This window comes from Elgaria multicarinata, chromosome 4 (genome assembly GCF_023053635.1).
Source record: "Elgaria multicarinata webbii isolate HBS135686 ecotype San Diego chromosome 4, rElgMul1.1.pri, whole genome shotgun sequence".
NCBI lineage: Eukaryota > Metazoa > Chordata > Lepidosauria > Squamata > Anguidae > Elgaria > Elgaria multicarinata.
The window spans coordinates 40,063,776-40,085,880 of NC_086174.1; the positions used below are offsets into that span (position 1 = coordinate 40,063,776).

The following is a 22,105-nucleotide window of genomic DNA, read 5'->3' on the forward strand; positions in this document are numbered from 1 at the left end:
TAGTTTTCTTAACTTTCCTGTACCATTCTCTAATTGACTACAAAGGCTTAATCCATCACTCACATTATTGTCATGGAGAAGACCATGCTGCCCTCTGATTGGCTGCAATGCATGCTTGGAACTGTAGCTTTTTTTCGCTCTTCCTACTAGGGTTGTACAGAAAATGGTGGAATCCATACAAAACGGCTGCCTCGCTTTGAAATTCCAATTCTTATTTATTTTTATTTATTAATTAATTACATTTCTATACCGCCCAATAGCCGGAGCTCTCTGGGCAGTTCACAAAAATTCACAATTCTGAATCTTGCACAGCCCTAAATTAGGATATCAATGTATTGCATAATAATTGAGCATACGTTACATTAGTTTGCCCAATTTTCTTTTCATAATTTATCTCACAGTTAATGTGGTATTGGTTATAAATGGGTTTTGCCATTTTACTGCTTTGTGGTATTTAATTCAAGGCATATATTTAAATAGCAGAGTTGCATGTCAGATTTTTTGCAAGTATGACATGAAACTGGTGTATGTAACTATATTAAGATAAAACTATTGTACTAGACAAGCTGACAGCAGTGTCATGTCTAGCCCTGCTCCCCCTGGGTTGGAAGAAGGTTTTTCAGGTGATCAATCAGAATCAGACTCTAAAGTAGAGGAGTTGGCGCCAGAAACAGGCCAGCCTGTACCAGTGGGGTAGAAAGCTCTCATGGGCTCTTCACCAGCTGGTGGTGAACTCTCTCCAGAGCCTATCTCGTCAAGGGCAAATAATACACAGTCAATGGGAAGCCAACATTCTTCTGAAGGAGAGAGCATGGACAGGTTAGCCGATCCTAAAGTACACTGCCGACTAAAACATGCGTAGCGAAAGGAAGGCGAGAGAAAGTTGGCCCGGCTCACATCACATCAGAAGCCGCTTCAAAACTAGTCTCTCTGAAGTTAACATGTCTTGGAAAAAGGCTTTCCATTCTTCTTGAAAGGACAATTGTCTCGCTTAGTTTGCATATTGCCTAGGCGAAAGTTCCTAGAGGTTAGACTCTCTTCAGGTAGGAAGAGATGTTTATTGCTTATAAAGCTTGGTGGATTACTTAGCAGGCCTCGTTCTTGTCTCCCAAGAAGGCAGGAGGTTTTGAGAAACACAACAAGCAGGTTCTTCAGGTTTTGTTAACCTTAGCCAATTTCGGAAAGGCATGATTGACAGCTATCACTCAGGAGGAAGGAAAGAGTGAATAATTAATTGAAAGAATTTTAACAGTTTGAAGGAGACGATTCAATGCAGGATCATTTTTTTAATTATTTTTTTAGAAATGGAAGTGGGAATAGGGGACTACAGAATTTTTGGCTTATAATAGCTTTCACTCTGGTTATTTAAAAAGGAATTTACCCTATTCCCAGTTTATCAGATTGTGTAAAAATTACAGCTACGAGGGGGATTTCTGCATTAAGGCCAAAATCCTCTTGGAACAACTTAATCAAAGGGATTCTCTCTCCAGACTTTGAAACAAGCATTCTATAAAGCTAAGAATTTGGACAGGAGGATGCTATTAAAGCCTAAGCAACATCAAATTAATTGGGAGAAGTTCAAGCCCCTGATCTATGATGGACATCCAGCACACATCAGAAATGTTATTTGTAAATAGTGGGATCTGTTGGCAGAAATTTCACAGTGCAGAGTTAGCCCTGTATTTGCATACAAATGGGCATGTAACCTGAAAAATGTACTGGTTCACAATTCTTTAAGGTCTCCTCCACCCCTGGTACCTAGTACAAGTGATGAAAAGATTACTGGAAATCATCCATATGGCCACTGCAGTGTTTGCGGGAACTGTACTAAACTCAAGTTATTTAGAAATCCTTCAGGTAACAGTTATCATTATATTAAGGAATTTGCCAAAGGAGTTATTTATGCTGTCAAATGTCCCTGCAAACTGATATACTCTGACATGACCACCAGAGCTGTCAAGAGAAGGATATGCAAACACAAGAGCTGCATCCACTTAAGAAAACTTCTATAATGAATCACTTCACGGACATGGGGCATGATGAAAATGATCTGAAGTTTTGGATTATTGAAAGGGTTCAAGGATGTGAGACCAGATTACCCCATCAACTGAGAAGGAGGGAAATAGTCTGGGTTTATACCTTAAAGAATATTGCCCTATGGACTAAATGAAGAACGCAGTTGTATGCCATATCTGTAACTTCCTTTACATTGGCTTTTTAAGAAGTTTTATATAGCACTTGCCATTGTTGTTGTTTTTTCTTCTATTTTTCTATGTTGTATTTTTAGGGATGGACATTTTTCTAATATTATTATAAGTTTTGTATTATTAAATTTGAGCTATGTCTTTAAGAAGCAGTTCTTTCTATACCTATATGAGATGTATGTGTCCTTAAGACCTTTTTTGTTGTTGTTGCTTCTTGACCTCAGGAGCAACTCATCCAGCATTACATAATTATGGACATTCTTTCTATTCACACCTGTATTGAGCTCTGATTAGGGCCTATATATAGTAATCCAGTTTACAATTGTAAATGGTTACGCACAGCATCCAAGCCTTATGTGGGAGTTGGCCATAGTGCCAGATTTTTTTTTAACAGTTTGAAACAGTCCCACTCAGTTTCTGTGGACAGAAGGAACTTATCAACTTTTGTTTTAGGTGTGGAAAGAAATGTTCTTGTTTTAACTTTCATTGTACCTTGATATCAACCACCTCATGAGAAGCATATAATTTGCTTAGTTAAATATTTACTGGTTCTGTATAAGACATTTAATACTATGAAATATTAGTTGCAATAAGGGCTGTAATTAGAGTTTACATATTTTTCCCACTGAAGACCACCAAGGTCGAAACACATTTGGGATAAGGGCATTGTGTATTTATATAACCCTTTATAGAAACCAGTTATGAAACTATATATGTAGAAGAAACTATAGCTAATGTATTGTTTTACATTTTGTATGTAATATATTAAAAGTAGTTGTAATTTTGTATATACAATTTTCCAAAATCTATTTTGTTTTGTGGTTTAGGATACAACTGTTCTTTTGGTGATAATTCATTGTTAGGCTTGTGATTTAGGCTTTTTCTGTGTGACAGAAAGGCAGCACCACATTCTATTACACAGTCTAATATCCATTCTGAATAACAACTCTTTCAGCGCAATCTTAAACCTGCTTATTCAAATGCGAGTCACACTGAATTCAATGGAGCTAACGCCCAGGTAACTGGGTATAGGATTGCAACTCTCTTAAAGTTCAATCAAATGATGTTTTTAAAAGTTCTGCAGCAGAGTTAAATCCCACTATTCAATTCCTGCAGCAAAATGGAAGTTTCTCTCTGTATTGCGCAGCAGTGGTGCAACCTCTTCCACTGCCTTAGGTGAGAGAGCACATGCACCGAATGCAGCTGCATCATACCCCTTCCCTTTGCCACATTGCACCTCATTCCCTTTACAGAGTCACACCCATTCCCCTTTCTGCCTGTGGCTCCATTCAGAAGACACCCTAATAATAATAATAAATTTAATACTTACCCGCCTCTCCATTTTGATTGAGGCGGGGAACAACAGTAAATGGTAAAATACATAAAACTGAATTAAAATATAATATACATTGTTAAAACATCCTAAAAAAAACATTCTAAAAACATCCTAAAACTCCACTGGATAGGCCAGAAAGTCAGGCTGTGTTCAGAAGACACCTTAAACCATGGCTTTAATCACGGTGAATAAAGCAAAAAGCCTTATTCACCGTGGTTAAAGCCATGGTTTAAGGTGTCTTCTGAATGGGCCCACTGTGTGCACCACCTACCTCTTACCTTTACTACGTCGTGCCCACCGTACCCTTTCCCTCCTTTACTGTGTTACCCCCATACCCTTTTCGCTACAAGCCACATGGCTGTAGAAAGCAGCTGATTCAGCGAGGTCAAAATGCCTGGCTCTGAGGAGGTCCTTCCTAAGACCCAACCATGACGAGGGCTATCCCAGGAGATTGCCTGTACCAGGTGATCTGACCGGGAGGGCTGGCCCTGCTTTTACAAACAGCAATACAAATTAGAAACTATCATGCACCAGCCAGACACAAATAAAGCTATCTCCTGGAATTCAAATATTTTTAAAAGATTCAATTTATTATTTTACAAGTGGCAAATACCCCTTTAACAGTGTTAGATGAAGGATAGCTGAAAAACAGGCCCTTAATATAACATGCAATCCTCAATATTCATATTGCATATTGTAAATGACAGTAAGCACACCACAAGAAGCAGGAAGATTCCAGTACCAATCTTCCCTAAATCATAGCTAATCTTCCAGTAAATGTCTTTAATATCAATAACACTCATAAATGTAAACTATTTTGTTTTATACATATTGGAGAAAAGGACATTAACAGCACTTCAGAAAGAGAATATGGATATAATCCCTCATATCATTTAGTTCCTGACATGAGAAACAGAAAAGAAAGATCACAGGAGAGATTTTTTTTTTTTAGTCCAACAGATATTACAGTTTCCTGACTTTACTAATAACAAAGTAACAATGCTATGAATATATTTTTAAAACACATTCCCAGGTTGGCTAGTTTGGTCTTTCCCAACATTGCAATGGTTAACACAAGGTTCAGGTTCATCTGGAACAATTCCAGTCCAACAATGGGAATAACTGACAAGCTCAAACTCTCCCTTCTATTCCACCCCTTGAACTCAATCTTTCTCAATCGTTCTTTCTGGCACATAGAATTGCTGCAATAGGAGCATCATCTGTGCAAGGAGCCCTGGGAAACACAGTTTTCCAGGTCTCCCAAGACCATAGGAAAAAAGGGAAGGACACTGGCTGGCAGGGGTAGCAGTGACAGACAGATCCCCAAACAAGTCTTTACAAATTCAAGCCCAAATCTGAAAGATTCAGGGTTCAATTTGTAGTTCATATTTCAAATTGTCCTAATTTGAACTTTACCTTCATTGGTATCAAATATAAATGAATTTTCACACCATTTAAAAACTCTCTAACTGAACCAATAAGGAAAAATAAAATCTAAAATGACCAACACACTCTCCCCTTCCTTCCCCAAAAAAGTCTGGTCACTGTGATTTATTAAGACTGAAGATTTAATGGGTTTTTAAAAAGTGTATTTTTCCTCCATGAACAGCCTGCTAAAAATGCTTGGTATGTGCTGATATAAACATTTTGGGTTTAGTTTGAAACAAGGACAGAAGCCAAAATCCTTCTTCCATATTTCCCACAAACAGTAATACTGTCTGGCTTGCTGTCAAACCATTTCTGCCTCTTCACAAGGTTAGGTCTCTCATGTACTTGTACATCAACACTTTTACCTTTCCTTCATCAAAGATGGATGCAGATATCTGAGTGGAGGGAAGGGAAGGAATCTACTAACGGATTTCTATTTCTTCTTGGATTAGCAACAGTTTAAAAAGAAACACTCTAGAATTAGTTGGAATGTAAGTCACTTTGTGTTCATTTGACTTTTAAAGGCAGCACGAATATACATGTGAACATTTGGATGAGCATAAACAGTCCTTGTCTGGGACGAAAGTGACACAAAAATGGAACAGCTAAATCCAATTCCTCATTCTAAATTAAGAAAAGGTACACTGTTTGTAGTATACCACTGGGATTTCCCCTGTAAATGACAACCAATTATGCAGACTGACTATTTACACCCACCTTTCCCAACCTGGTGCTCTCCAGTTGTGTTGGACTGCAACTCCCAACTTCCTCAGCCAGCACGGCCAATGGTCATGCTGGCTGGGGTGATAGGAGTGCATTCCAACACATCTGGAGGGCACGAGATTAGTGAAGGCTCATCTTCCAAGAAATAGCCAGATTCATTCAGGTGCACCGCGTGTACAATTCCACCATCCGAGGACCTCACCAACCCCAACAGACTCTTGCCGTGTTCGGCTCTCTCTCCTTCTCCTTCCAGCTTGCCCGTTTCATAACACTGCCATCTATCACCACCTGGTCTCCATGGCCCATGATGGGTCACCACTGAAAAGCTAATACCTTGGCCCTCTAAAGCGCAAGGAAACTCTGACAGATGAGTTGTCTCCCCAGGCCGGTGGGAGGGAGATACAGCTGAAGGCAAGTGCGAAAGCTGGGAAGCAGCTGCCCCCATCAAGGTGCCTCCTCTTCCTGGCTCTGCTCCAGCGTGGACTCAGAAGGTGCACGGAGGAAGTGCAGAACCGGGCAGGCTAAGCCAAGCAGCTTCTTTTTCCGCAGTGTCAGAAGCACATTGCCCACATCATCTGCTGGAACAGCAACTTAAAAAGCCCAACTCCGCTCAGGCTCCCCAATGGTCAGAATTTTCTTATTGACTAGCACTACCCAGAATTACAATTTCCAGCATGTTTCACCCTCAGACTACTAGTCCCCTTACACTAACCAAGACAGACATCCCACCACCCAGTAGTAAGAGGTGGTAACCCCAAAGAGCCTGAGGGCTCCAACATCAAAAACAACAAAATTGCCAGTTACCACAGGAATATCGGTCAATGTGGCTGTGCCAGACGAGCTGCAGGGGCCAACATGATGCCAAAGCAATGACAATGGTGAAAAGCCACAGTCCATGTGCAGTTTTCACTGTCCTATGTAAGGCTAGAGAGGATACAGAGTTTAGCCTGGGGGTGGGAATAGGATGCAGACTGAACACAGAAGTCTTCCCTATCCTGACATAACACCCCTACACGGATGGGCATTAGCAAGGAGACAGCAAAGGTTGAGGAGGGAGCTAAAGGAGCAATCCCCAACATAACCTGAGGTGGCAAATAGAGGACTGGACACCGCAGGAAAGCACTTTTCAGCTCACACTCAGCTTATGCTTTTCAGCTGCCCCAGATGTTATCATCTGCAATCTTGGATACCTTAATTCCCATCCCTGACTCCAGATGACTACCCAGAGAGCTTCAGCTATTGAGCGATATGAAAATGTAATAAATACATTAATTAAATTGTGTTTCTTAAAAAGCAGCAGCACTAAATCAAAAAGCATATACAAACTTAAGGGGCCACTGTAGGGAAGAACTTTCCATGAAACGAAATCACCCAGTGGCATAGTTGTATATAGGAAACTCTACAATACATTGTTTACAAAAGCCATATGTAATTTACAGCTCAATATTAAAAGCACAAAAATACCATTAATAAAGTACTCCTAATGATCTTTGTTCAATGCAAAAAACCAAGAAACTGTTGAAGTGAAAAGGCAACTGGATATTAAATTCAACAGCTCTATACAATATATTTCCATATCAGAAAACCTCACAAGTCCTCTGCAATTTAATTGTACCTGCTATACGTACTACATTTCCATTGTATTAGTACATTTTCACTAAAAAATACTGCAGGCACATTCAAACTGTGAGTAACTCTTACCTCTCCAAAGGCTCCTCGGCCAATCACCTTCAAGATTTCAAAGTCTTCTTTATGTAGTCGCATCTGTTTCACTTTAGATGTAAAAGGCTTGGCTGAAATAAAGGAAAATATAAATCATTTTAAATAGCAGAGTAACATTAACATATTAAAAGCCTGTACATGACTAAAGTTTATAAATAGTTACTAAAATAACTACAGCATAGGCCAACATCTACTTAAAACAAATCAAAAGTATCTAAATCTGTTGACTTGCTCGTGGTAGAGATCATTCCAAATACATATAGAAATACCTTGTGTTGTTTCTCTACAGTATCTACACATGTGATCTGCAAGAGGTTGCAGTAATATTCACAGTTAAAATCTTAAACATCTAGAAGATTGTTCATTGCTAGAGTGATTCCAAAGAACAGATTTGCAAATAACTACTTGACTCCTTGTTTGAGCTGAGTAGCAATTTAGATCTATTTCCCCAAATAAGGCTGGGAAAAATGCTTGAAAGAAAGGGTTAAATACTCCCTCCTCTAGCACCACTTCTCTAATAGTCAAAACTGAAACTTTCCACAGTTCTGCCTTAAAATTAAAAACAAAACAAAAAACAGTTGGGAAATATGATCACAAGTATTCCACATTACAGCTATTTAATACTTTTAAGGGCTGTGTTAAGAATGGATTTTGGAAAAGAACTGTTAAAAAAGAGGCAGTTGTAATTTGCCATGCAATGTTGTGAACACTTTCACCTGCCACGTTTTCCTATTCTATCCTATCCTCCAGTTTATCGGTTCATTCTAGAGATCTCATAAAATGCATAATCAGAGACAACAGAATTCAAAGTCTCAAGTAACACAGACAATCTGTACTAAATTGCCAAGAGGTAATCATATCAACTCAAAATCTGTAAAACTAAGACTAGTCCCATATTTGGAGGAGTATGGATTGCCGTGGAGTAGTATGAAATACTGTGGACATAATATATCTTGACTTCAGCAAAGCTTTTGACAAAGTGCCCCATGACATTCTGATTAGCAAACTAGCGAAAAGTGGGCTAGATGGAACAACTATTAGGTGGATTCACAGTTGGCTACAGAATTGGACTCAAAGAGTGCTTATCAATGGTACCTTCTCAAACTGGGGGGAGGTAACGAGTGGGGTACCGCAGGGCTCAGTCCTGGGCCCAGAGCTCTTCAACATTTTTATTAATAACTTAGATGAGAAGATGCAGGGAATGCTTATCAAATTTGCAGATGACACAAAATTGGGTGGGATAGCTAATACCAAGGAGGACAGAAGCAAACTTCAAAGTGATTTTTATAGGCTGGAGTGCTGGGCTGAAAACAACAGAACAAAATTTAATAAGGATAAATGCCAAGTTCTACACCTAGGAAAAAGAAACCAAATGCACAGTTACAAGATGGGGGAGAGTTGGCTCAGCAATACTACAAACAAGAAGGATCTTGGAATTGTTGTAGATCACAAGTTGAATATGAGCCAACAGTGTGATGTGGCTATAAAAAAAGCAAATGCTATTTTGGGCTGCATTTATAGAAGTACAGCTTCTAAATCGCGCAAGGTACTGGTTCCCCTCTACTCAGCACCGGTTAAGCCTCATTTTGAGTACTGCGTCCAGTTCTAGGCACCACACTTCAAAAAGGATGCAGACAAACTGGAGGGGGTTCAGAGGAGGGCAACAAGTATGACCAGGGGTCTGGAAACGAAGCCCTATGTGGAGATACTGCAAGAATTGGGCATGTTTAGTTGTAAGAAGAGAAGACTGAGGGGAGACATGACAGCACTCTTCAAATACTTGAAAGGTTGTCACACAAAGGAGGACCAGGATCTCTTCTTGATCCTCCCAGAGTGCAAGACATGGAATAATGGGCTCGAGTTATGGAAAGCCAGGTTTCATCTGGACATCAGGAAAAACTTCCTGACTGTTAGAGCAGTATGACAATGGAACTGATTACCTAAGGAGGTAATGGGCTCTACCACACTAGAGACATTCAAGAGATAGCTGGACAGCCATCTGTCAGGGATGCTTTAAGATGGATTCCTGCATTGAGCACAGAATTGGACTTGATAGCCTTATAGGCCCATTCCAACTTTACTATTCTATGATTCTACCTCTATGGGTGGCCTAAAAATAACTGAAAATAAAATAAAATAAACACACCTCTCCATTTTAGTTATGTTGCTGACAACTAAAGGAAATTTTAGTTGTACTGTCAACAACTAAGATATTTTCCAATACTTCACAACCATTTGAATGTTATAAGAACATAAGAACATAATTCTAGAATGTTCTTGCCAGTTATTCTTGTTTCCAGCTGGACGACCTGGAAAAGAATCTACTTTCAGCAAGATCACAGATATGCCAAGAATCTAGCAGCAACTAAACCTGAAGATAGGCCTATAGCGTTTCAATTTTAATATTTCAGAATATTCCACAATTTCCATAGGAATAATGGTAAACAAACACTGGGTGAATTCACAAATCTTACTACGCCACCCTGAGAATAAGACACCATGGGTTGCTTGTTTGCTTGCTAACCAAACAGACATTCAGGTTCCTTGTTACATTTCATGGCTTGTTTCCTCCCTCAGTACTGCTGGCTCCAAGCACATATCCTTTGTGGCAGAACTGATTACTTCCTCAGTCCCTACATCAGCACCCTTTCTGCAACTAGGCCGCCAGGGTTGTGGGCTACCAAGGAAAACTCCCCCTCGCATCAGATGGCCAAATGGGATCAATTTTCTGAGCCCTTATGAACATGGTAACACATTCACGAACTTAAGAAAAATAATAATGCAGAGTTTTGCACAAGAAGGGAAGAATGCCTGTTTGCTACTTAATCCAACATATCAACAACCCCTTCTTGTCAATGCCCCTGTCAATTTCTCCCTCCACTTCCACACTTACTTTGTTGGCAAACATCTTTTAAAAAGAAGAAGCTGTTTCACATATTACCAACGTAATTACACCTGCCCCAAAAGCTCCTTCTCCTGCAGCTGCCACCTGCTTTCAGCTGTCCCTCCCACTTCATGCTTGTCACTTCCCTACACTGGTCTCTGTTGTTAGCTGTCAAATATACGTACAGGTTACAAAGCAGTGATGGGGATTGATAAAGATACACAATTTCAAGTAATGAGGTAGACTGGTAAAAATACATAAATTTTGAAGTAAAGACATGCACATTTCAAGGCAGAGCAGGGAGTGAGGAGGATTGGTAAAGATACACAAATTTTAACCCAGAGAAGTGAGGAGGATTGATAAATATATGCAAATTTCATGATAGAGCAAGAAAGAGGAGGGGGAAATTACATCGATTTCATAGCTGGAGACTTATTATTATTATTATTATTATTATTATTATTATTATTATTATTATGCACTAGTGCAAGACTGAATCATCATCATCATCTTAATATTTAGGAGCAAGGGGCGGAGGGTACTGACAAGAGGTAAGGGATGGTGGCAGCACTAGTGCGATTGCAAGGAGTAGCAGGGTTTTTTGCTGCCCTTGCCAGGCATCTATCCATATCCATTCCCAACAATCCATGGTGAAGTTGCCCTGCCAGGTAGGACATCATAACAAGACACCCTGAACAATCCAACAACAAGCCATGGGTTTTCAGATTGACTTGTTCATGAAAAATAAGTCACCCTGTGGGAACCAAACCAGGTTCAGATGGCACAACAAACCATCATGAGTGATCACCCATGGTGGGTTGTCATGTCAAGCAAACCAGGTCATTGTTAAAAGTATGTCAGTTTATAAAACATACCTATCTAAAAACTGTCTGTGCTAGATTTGATAATTTGCAGTATCAATGACCCTGTTCGGAAGACACTTAAGCCATGGTGGTTAAGCATTTAAAGCTAAACCTTATCTTAGCATGTCATGTGAACCATGACTTAGCATCTTGTGTGAACCATTCCTAACCATGATTTAGCATGTTGTCTGAACAAGTCCAATATATGTTTTAATCGTGTCTGGAATAGTTTTCATAACAGAAAACAGTCAAGGCATTCTGTGACTTAAAGGTTTAATAAAGATAAGAGTCAGTGCAAAAATAATTAATTCTCCAAGCAATTTATTTTTTAACAGTTTCAAATTTGAGAGGTCACTTAATTTGCTATATCATCAACTTCATAACAACATGCTTGCCATGTAAATATCTGTACTTTTTCACTATGAAAACCCCCCTGGCTAAACAACTTGGAAGACACAGGCCACATTGAAGACTCTGCCTTAGAGTGCATGAGTATGCTTCACAATTACCCCCTGCTTAGCTTCTCCCACCAGTGGGAGTGCCTAAAGTAATTTCCTATTAAAACTGAACCTGGACACTGACTCTCCCAACAAACCAGGAATAAGAAGCCAACTTCAAACCCAGACTTCATGCTCTGGTTTGTTAGGGGAACAATAAACCAGGACTCTGATTTTGGACATAACAGATAATTTTTATTTTCTTGTTAGTTTAGCTGTTCCTTGCTGGTAGAAGGAGCCAAGAGGGAAGTGTGCTTGTGAACAACGAGCCAAACAAGTGTGCTTGTGAACAAGTGTGCTTGTGAACAACGAACCAAACTTCTCAGCAATTCTGACTTCTCATTATGTCTGAACATAGCCATTGTCTCACAGAAGTGAGCTAAAGTCACAGTCCTGTGCATTTATAAACAGCTGGGGAATGTTGGGAGTTCTAAACATGCATAGAATTGCAAATTAAAAGTCCTAAGCACAGCAGCTACTGTTTATTGGTCATAAGAACATAAGAAGAGTTCTGTTGGATCAGATCAAGGATCTAGTACAACTTCCCATTTCCAGTAGTGGCAAGGCAGATGCTTCTGGGAAGACTACACATTGATCATGAAGGCAACAGACCTTTTCTGTCATTTTGCTCCCCAGCAACTGGTATTAAGAAGCATACCACCTCTGAACATGAAAGTTCAGATATTAGCTATCAGGGCTAATAATATCCTTTATGAATTTGTCTAAGCCCCTTTTAACACCATCTAAGCCAATGGCCATCACCACATGGGAGCACATTCCATAAATTAAATATGTGTTATGCGAAGAAGTTCACATATGTCCAATGTCATATGACTGAGTATATCTGTTTCAAAGAAATGTATACTGGATAGCGATAAACAAATAGCAATATTGAAAGGCATGATAGTGTAAGGCATAGTTTAGATAGGTCAAGCAGTCTGCTATGCCAAAGCCTGAGCATTCTAAATGCTGGTAACATTATTTGTCCAGGCTCTCTGAAATTTGGCATAGTTTTATCTATTAACTATTTCTCTACCACCTTTCAAACATATTCCAAAGTAGTTTACAAAAGAATTAAACAATTAAAATGTTCATACAAAAAAAGAAAAAGGTAAATGCCACAAAATGATAAAACCAGCATAGGACAGTCAATATAAAACAGTTATGCTGAGCACCATAACTTGGCCAAACAGATCTATTCAGAAATAGCTGAGAGTTAATGAACTTCCTTTCTTGTCCAAAAGTCTGCTGCTTATGACCATCTTTGGCACTGCCCCATAATGTCCCTTCTTTTTCTAGATCCTCCTAATGCATTCATAAATTCTAGAAAATGGCAGAGATCTTGTCCATCTAACTTTTGCAAAAATCCACAGACTCTTGATGAGTTTATTAGCTTTTAAACGCCACATTGTTTTAAATAGGAAGGGCAAATCTTGTCAGTCAGAACAGACAACACCAGGCTTGAAAGACAAATAATCTGTTCTTGCATAAGGTGGTTTCTTATGCTCCTTTGACAGGGGTTGCTAATGCAACGATGTTTGTGTTATTATCCAGCAGCTACTTTGTGAACAACCACTGTTAATAAGGTAGTACTCTCTGTGCTTTTTGCTATTTCCATCTAAAATTACTGTTTATTTCCCATCCACCCATGTGTATATATATATTGGTAATGCAGCGTTAACACTTCATGGATCCAATGAAGTGGACTCCAGTGCATGAAACCTTTGTGGCTTGGCCACAATAAATGTGCAAATATTTAAGGTGCAAGAAGACTGTTATGTTCTCTGCAACAGACTAACACAGCAATCCCTGTAGAAATTGCTATAAATTAGACCTGGTTGTGCTTAATTGTCATTAAGGAAGGGTAGATGGAGCTGTGACTTTTGCATGCAACTGATCATATGCTGAACCCATTCACGACAGGCGTCTAGAAAGTTCTTCACCAAAAGTGGGAGTTGCAAAAATCAATTTACACTAGAAAAGTGACCAAATAAAAATGGCTGCAGGCTCTTCTAGCATAATTATTAGGACTGAAGCTAATACCATGAACCTTTCTGTTTTGTGGTTTCACAGGAGATCTTCAAAATATTGCTGCAGTGCAAAAGGATGATGGCAGCAATGTGCAAGAGAATTTTCCCTCTGCAACCCTTTCTTCATAATCTATGTGCAGATAAAATTGGGGTGGGAAAGGGTGAGACAAAAATTGCTAAAAAACTATACACCCACCAGTAAACAAAAGAAGAGACAGACAGACAGACAAGACTAATATACATCTACAGCCCTTTCACAATGGAGGAGGGTTGACTGCAATGGTTCCCTGCTTCTCATGGGGCATACGTGGGGGAAGTTTCCCACAAATAAAGGAGAGCTGTTGTGGGAAACCGTGTGCCCCATGACGGTAGTTCCGAATGTGTATTGGCAAAAGTGGGTGGGACTAGGCAGATGGGTATGGGGCATGGACTTTTTTTTAATAACTCCCGAGAGATGCACACCAGGGCAGACACGTATCAACACAAAGGGAGATAGGTACTGTGTCGAAAATGCATTTTTAGATCTTTACATTGCTGCTGGTTTTTACTTTGGTTTTATACTGTAGTTTTAAACTTTTAAAAGTTTTATACAGTGTTTGCTCATGTTGTTGTATTTTGTGGTTTTAACTGTTGTGAACCAGAGAGCTTTGGCTACTGGATGGTACATTGGGTGGTAAATTGAGCACCATTTTTTGGCAGAAGGGCAGGATATAAAGTAAATAAATAAACAGAACTTTGAAGAAAGTAAAAGTCCTTTGCCAGATAATGAACAGAACATAAAAATAACCGGCTGTATGAAAAGAGAAAAGCTCACTATATCAGGATAGGCAGAAGACAAAGCATGGTCTACTGGAGGACAGCTAGTACATGCTCATTGCTGCATTCTTGCAAAGAACACTGGACTAGATTAGCCTTGGTCTGATATCCAACAAGGAACTTATGTTCTTAAACAAGAGTGCATACTCAGGATCAATTGACACAAATTAGTTCTGCCTTACTTTGTAAATTGAATATGCATGATTTTCTAGTTAAAAACAAGTAGTGGATGCAAGACAGAATTCACTTCTCTCCTGCAATCTGTCAACTGGGGTCTGAACTCACTTTACACATTCTTAGCTGTTAGATATACCATGCATAGGGCAAGAAAAAAAATCAAATTCCTATGCTCCTGTAAATAATTTTAGGAACCAAGATGAAACAACCTGGATGTCCCCCGCCCCCACACACACCACTTTAAAAAAATGATGAAAACTATGTTACTGAATTTCATACAAAGATCCAGTGGGCTGTGTATCATAGAGAAGCAACAGGGTGCTTCTTTGGAACAAGGCACTCCCCCCTAGAAAGGCCTGTAGATTAGCAGGCAAGCTCCATCTTCACCTAGAAGTGACTTTGGCCGGATCTACACTACTGCTTTAAAGCACTTTATAACAGTTTTATACCGCTTTAAACCAGTTAAAGCGCTTTATAACTGTTATAAAGCGCTTTAAAGCAGTAGTGTAGATCCTGCCTATGTTTCTCATCTTCTGCTGTGGTCCAGTTCTTGTGTGATAGAGTCATTTCCAGCAGGCTAGCAGAAGCAGCCATGGAAAGGGCAAGTGCCGTCACCATTACATGGTTTTAGATACGGGGAATTTCCCATGCCTAAGCATAATTTACGTTACCCTGATGCAGGTAGTTTTATATGTACAGGAAACATCACATACAGGAGAAGTATTTTATATGAATTGGGCCAAAATGTAAGAACCTTCTATGTCAAAAGTTGGTAGAATCATATTGATGCTAGTAAGTAAAGCTCGTACTCTGCAAAATCCTTTGAAGTCTATATCCAGTGTGTGCATGCGTACACCCTGCACACGCATACATGCACACACAGAGACTTTTCAGTAAGTATCTTCTATTAAGTATGCACCACATTTTACTTTGGGGTAGGAATCTTAAAATTTTGATATGCTGAGAGTGATCCTATATATCATTTTCAGGTATCAAAACTTAAGATACCTACCCTAAAGTAATGAACCTAAAATTTGGTGTACATGTAATTGAAGGTAACATGCTTACTAGAAAAGTTGGAAAATAAAAGTCCAAGGCACAAACTGCTTGGGATTGCCTGAGTCAAATAGCCTCAGATAAAGTGGGAAGATTAGCAATGGCATCCACAGTTATCCACTAATACCCTTTGAACAATTTTGAGGTCAATGGATAAAACATAGGTGTTTGCCTCTTAAAACAGAGGCTAATATGAGAAGTCAAATGCAGGAATGAACGTCAGGGTGTGTAAGTTCTGATTCCTTTGCCAGGAACATACAACTAGGATTGCAGAATGCAATGAATTTACAACAAAATGAAAGTAACACAACATGCTTTTCCAGCTTGTGGCCATGGTAAAGTTACTACTAAAATGATATTCCTTGAACTGAAAGGATAAAAATTATTTTTATAACACACAGTAGTCAATCCAGTTCTGAACTGTGCCTCTAAATAATTACTGCTTCCATATTTAATATAAATAGATCAGAATGCATTCTTAAAATGCTGGTTTAAACTTTCAGGCATTGAATGTTTTCTGAAGACCATGTTTACTTTGTAATCTATAGTTTCCATAAACACCCTGCCTTTGTATGAAGCAAAATACCGCTTTCCATGCTACATCTGTTTATGAATCTTATCCTGTCAATTATGCTCTTTCATAAATACAGGGCATTATTTTGTTATTTTTATATATATTAGGACTTCATTTACTACTTCATTGGTTTGTTAAAGGCGAATTTGGGGCTCTGAAATGTTTGTACAGTATCCCAGAGATGGGGTTCCTTAATGTAAAGAGGATCTATCAGGATCCCCTATTTTCTAGTTCTGCTGTTGCACTCTTTTTTCTCTCAAGGCCCTTCTATGCAGCTGATTTTTACAGCAGCAAGTACTCTGACATTCTCAGCATCCCTCTCCTGCCAAGTCTGCAATGTTTTCAGTCTCAGCAACATTCAACATCCCTATGGCTGGAGAAAGTACACTCACCTTTTCCACAGCACATTTCATTTTTTCACCTAACTCTTACTTGTGCAAAGACTCTACCCTACATGTGAGAAGGTAGTCTTGCTCTCTGTTGCCCGGGATGCTTATGGTCACACAGATAACATAAGGATTCTCCAGTGCTTTCAAATGTGTCTCCTGACATGATCCCTCAGGCAGTCAAAGGGGCAAATTCTTGAAAGGCCTAACAAACCACCCCAAAAATAACTAGTCCAACTTTGGATCATTTGTTCATAACTCCAGGTTACATGGTCAAGGCCTACACAAGATCAATGGAAGGGTAAACCCAAAGAAGTAAAGAATTCCATGCCACTGCTTTAACACTCGCAACTCCATACCATATGAGTCCAGGCAGAGGAAAGTTCAAAAGTTGTAGATCAAACCCAGCCTGCCAGTATACTGAGCTGATGACAGACAAAGACACATAATCCACAGCAAACGAGAGTTCAAGTCTATGGCTGCGTTCAGACAACACAATAATGATGGGTTAACAGTCAACTCCACAGTTGTTTATTGAGGGGGTACTCCCCACCCAACATGATTATAATCAACCATGGTGTGGATTAATGCTAGCATCAAGTTGAGTATTAGTCAATGGTGTGTTTGACTGACACATCTGCCACACTCTCCCCCCACCCACCTCAGTCCTCCAGCTGGTATCCTATCAGCCATTGCGAGTTCTGCTGCCTGGACTAGAGTGGCAGCCGCCACTTTGGTCGCTCTTGTCTGTAGTCGCTGTAGTAGCTGTAAATAACCAACTGTGTGCAACAAAATAGTCAACAGTGTCCGACACATGAGATGATAACCAACAATTGTTCAAATAATCAACTGTGCACAGCGTTTGTTATTTGCGTTGGTTATTTCAGCTGAATAACCGTGGTGTGAAAATGTCCTGACACAATAGCCAACCGTTGACTATTTAAACCACTGTTGGCTATTTAACCCACTGTTGATTATCATAGCATCCAAACCCAGTACATGAAAAGCCTTGCAGTACTTTTCATGGTGAGTCTTTAGCAATCCAAATTTCCAGTCAGGAGAGTCCATGTGCAGAATGCCTCCAGAAGCCTAGACGATGATGGATCCAAACAGTCTATAGGAGCACAGAGGAGCCCCTCACCAACAGTAGAATAGGTCCCACTACCTTCAAGTTCTGATGACTGCACCTATCATCTCGAACAACTAGACCTCTAAAGTTTGGGACTGTGGGGATTTTCTTATGGTGGCTCAGGACTGGATGGGCTGACATTTCAAGCAGACGTGTGGCTATCTAATAGGCAGATCACTCACAGCACTGTTAGCTTTTTCTCATGCATCTTTAACAGGATTACATCTTATTATTGTTTGAACCCAATACATGTTAACTTACAACATTTTACTAAATGAATCTGAATGGAATATTGTTTTTCTGAAGAGAAGACTAATCTTTTTCTTTCCTAGACAATGTACATATTAATGGAAATCAAAATATCATGTACTCTCTTTACTTTCAGCAGTTTAATATTGGTAATTATGACAAATTCACTACTCATCAAAATTAAAGGACAAGATCCAGCTAACGTAAGCCCTACTGAACTCCATTTATTTTCATGATATGTATGTATGTATTGCATTTATATGCTGCCTTTTTTCCTTCAAGGAACTAAAGGCAATGTGCATAACCCTCCTCCTCGCCATTTTATCCTCACAACAACCCTGTGAGGTAGGTTGGGCTGAGGGTGTGTGACTGGCCCAAAGTTACCCAGTGAGCTTCATGGCCAAATGGGAACTAGAATCTGGATCTCCCGGCTGGCAAGAGAACACTACACCACACCATCTATGTGTAAAGCACAAACCTATGCATGTATACACAAAAGTACACCAAATAGAGTTTGATTGTACTTATTCCCAGGTAAGTGTGTATAGGATTGCCACCATAAGCATGTATTCTCCCACTACAATAAGGGGCTTAAAAGCTTGAGTACTGCGTCCAATTCTGGGCACCACACTTCAAGAAGTACGCAGACAAGCTGGAGTTTGTTCAGAGGAGGGCAACCAGGTTGATTAGGGGTCTGGAAACAAAGCCCTATTAGGAGAGACTGAAAGAACTGGGCATGTTTAGTCTGGGGAAGAGAAGACTGAGGGGAGACGACAGCACTCTTCAGATACTTGAAAGGCTATCACACATAGGAGGGCCAGGATCTCTTCTCGATCATCCCAGAGTGCAGGACACAGAATAATGGCCTCAAACTACAGGAAGCCAGATTCCGCCTGGACATCAGGAAAAACTTCCTGACTGTTAGAGCAGTATGACAATGGAACCAATTGCCTAGGGAGGTCATGGGCTCTCTCACACTAGAGGCATTGAAGAGGCAGCTGGGCAGTCATCTGTCAGGGATGCTTTAAGGTGGATTCCTGCAATGAGCGGGAAGTTGGACTCGATGGCCTTATAGGCCCCTTCCAACTCTACTATGATTCTATGAATAATGTATACTTCTGAAGGTTATCTCAGTCCCACTTAGCAAACACACTGGTGTTCTCTTAATGACTCACCAATAATGGAAAACGGGCCAAAGGGGAGTTACAGTATTCAATTCCCAGAGTCATATGAGTAAATGTTAGTTGTTCTGGAGCAAATAAGGGTGTTCCCTGTGTAAACTGCACTACTGGAAAAACATTTTTGCACAAAAGCATAAATGGAGAACTTTTTATGGGCAAATTAGCTCATTGTCAAAACACTATCTTTCTCTACTGAACAAATTTCAAGTTTATTTTAAAAAACTATGATTAAAAAAATCCTCACCCTATTTTGAAATTAAATATGACTAGAGTTTCTGAACACTTACACATATATTGAGTTTGATAGCACCATTTCTGAACTATACAACAATGGCTATATTACACAGATCCTTGATACTACTTAAGATTAAACTTGGGAGTCACATCTCACCTTGGTGAGATCCATGGCTAACAAGGTATAATCATTTTTATATCTTGAAATAATCTCTATGCAGCATTGCTGATGAATAACATCATGCAAGCCAATTTTAAAATAACTGGACCTGAATTTGATTTATTCAAACAAAAAGCACGGATATAAATGTTGAGCCTCTGCAATCCCTAGATTACTACTTTTGTCTTAAACATTAAGAAAATTTGATTTGCATGCAAAAAGAAATCCTTTCCTTTTTGTAAATATTTTAAAAAATAGTACTTCGAGAAAACATCATGTCACTTAAGTCACAATGTTTTAAAAGGAGAATTCAAACCTCCTTAAGCGTTCCAGAAGAACGTGGATGCTTCTAAGGCTACTGTTTTACTAAATCTTTGCACGTTCTACATCAATATAAACTGATATATCTAATGGATATATAAGAGATATATCTAATGGATGTGGAAATATGCAGAATATGGTTATGTATTATAGTGCCAATACTGGTTTGCCTGCTAGTCTTGGGCATCCCATGATCCAGCTACACTCTCAGAGATTGTCAGGCTCTATCTGCAGTACACCTTCCAGCTGACGAAGTGGCCCTTTGCATATGCTGCTGTTTTCCTAACATTTTTCTTAGAACTTAGAACAGAAGGAGATTCAGATGTGATCATTCAGCAGAAGACATGTCATATTTTTTGGAAATGACCTTTAAAATTATAATTTATGGAAGACAATCTTGGAACATATGAGAGAAATGAGAGATCCCTTAGCAGTTTGGCTTAAATATCATCAGTCAGAGACTACGCTGATATTTTTATTATGTACTGAAAGATGGCTCAAGTACAGCCACATTCTTTGTTGTGAACTACATAGAGGGTGCTAAAATTTGAAAACATTAAGATATCAGAGATATCAACATAAATCATATGGTTTATACTGTAAATGGATTAATTTGTTATTTTACCTACTCTGACGTATAATTGTGTCTATGGAATCTGTGTTATAATCACAGATTTTTGATCTGAAAAATTTAAAAAGGCGAGAAAGAACTTTGCACAAAAGGATACAGATGGGGTGAAGTTTAAAGTTTAGGAGTCACTGATTTTCTCAGGCAACTTCCTAAATCCTTAGATACTCCACCATTTACAATCCTGCAAATTGCTCAAAGGATGATCTGAAGCCTGATACATGCACACTACCTGCTTACACCATATTTGTCTTGCATAATCTTTTATCTCTTTTGTGATTAAATTATTCTTACATTATATTAACAACACAGATACTAACATTATTAGTAATGCTAATGCTGTTTATCTTGTTTATTCTGATGGATTATGTGCCAGGCATGTGTTCCTTTTATAGACTGGCTTTTAATGTGGTTTTATTATGTCTGATGTTTTCTACTTCATTGTAAACCTCTGTGTGAATCTATGAGGAATGGATGAGCAGGATACAAATATTTTAAATAACTAAATATTAACATAAATGGACTTTACCTGGTAAAATTACTAAGTCAAACAAGTCATGGATATTTCTCTTGTTTTATGGCCTGACTTTACTACTCAATTAATTTCCTGTGGCTAGAATTGAGTGGTAGAGAAGATGTTTTGCATGGAGAAGTCCCAGGTTCGATCTCCACCGTTTCAAGGTAGGGCTAGGAAAGAATCCTACCTGAAACCCTAGAGAGCCACTGCCAATCAGTGTTGACAATAATAGGTTAGATGGCCTGACGTAGTGTAAGGCACCTTCCTACATTCTTATGTTCTTAATCCAAAGAGGTATTTAGGAAAGCCCAGTGATTTTTTTAACTTGAATAACAGATCTTCCATCATTTCAAATCACTAATTTTGGATGCCCCTCTTTTTCAAAAGGGGGCTGCTGGCTATGTGGCATGGGGAGCTGCTTTATAAGAAACAAAAGCCCTAATCCCTTTGATCATGCAGAACTAGCTATGCAGTTCTTTGGATGCCTGCATTTGTAGATTAATTAGACATTAAGTTTGAAATCCTGTACACATTTACCTGGGAGTAACTCTCATTCAGATTAATGGGTTTACTTCTAAGCCAACAGGAATTGCATTGTAAGACATTTCCCTCCTCTGTTTATTTACTTGCATTCATTACATTGTACTCCATAGGCTGGGTCTGTTTGTGTGTTTAACAGCACCTATATTTTGAGTTGGTTTATGCATATTATTATTGTTGTTGTTGTTGTTGTAAATTAAAATGAGCGTCATACATAATGAAAGGGCAAGTATTATTATTATTATTTATTACATTTGTATATGGCCCCATAGCCTAGGCTCTCTGAGCAGTTTATATAGGATATGCACAGATATGGAACATATAATCTGAGGAAATGCAATTACATACATTGAAGAGAATTCTTTATAATGTTTAGCCTACATATTACTGTCAGAAGATGACATCTATGCAACTGAAATGCCTGCTACCCTTCTAAATCAAAGCAGGCAT

General features: G+C 39.1%; 1 protein-coding gene across 7 annotated transcripts in view; it reads right to left on the bottom strand.

Moving 5' to 3' along the window:
* CDC42BPA (CDC42 binding protein kinase alpha) overlaps positions 1-22,105 on the bottom strand; it is a 195,599-nt gene that overhangs the window by 143,433 nt on the left and 30,061 nt on the right. For all 7 annotated transcript variants that reach the window (XM_063124145.1, XM_063124144.1, XM_063124140.1 and 4 more), the window contains exon 2: positions 7,393-7,484. In XM_063124145.1, the coding sequence (XP_062980215.1) occupies positions 7,393-7,484 (92 nt within the window). The remainder of the gene's footprint in view (positions 1-7,392; positions 7,485-22,105) is intronic.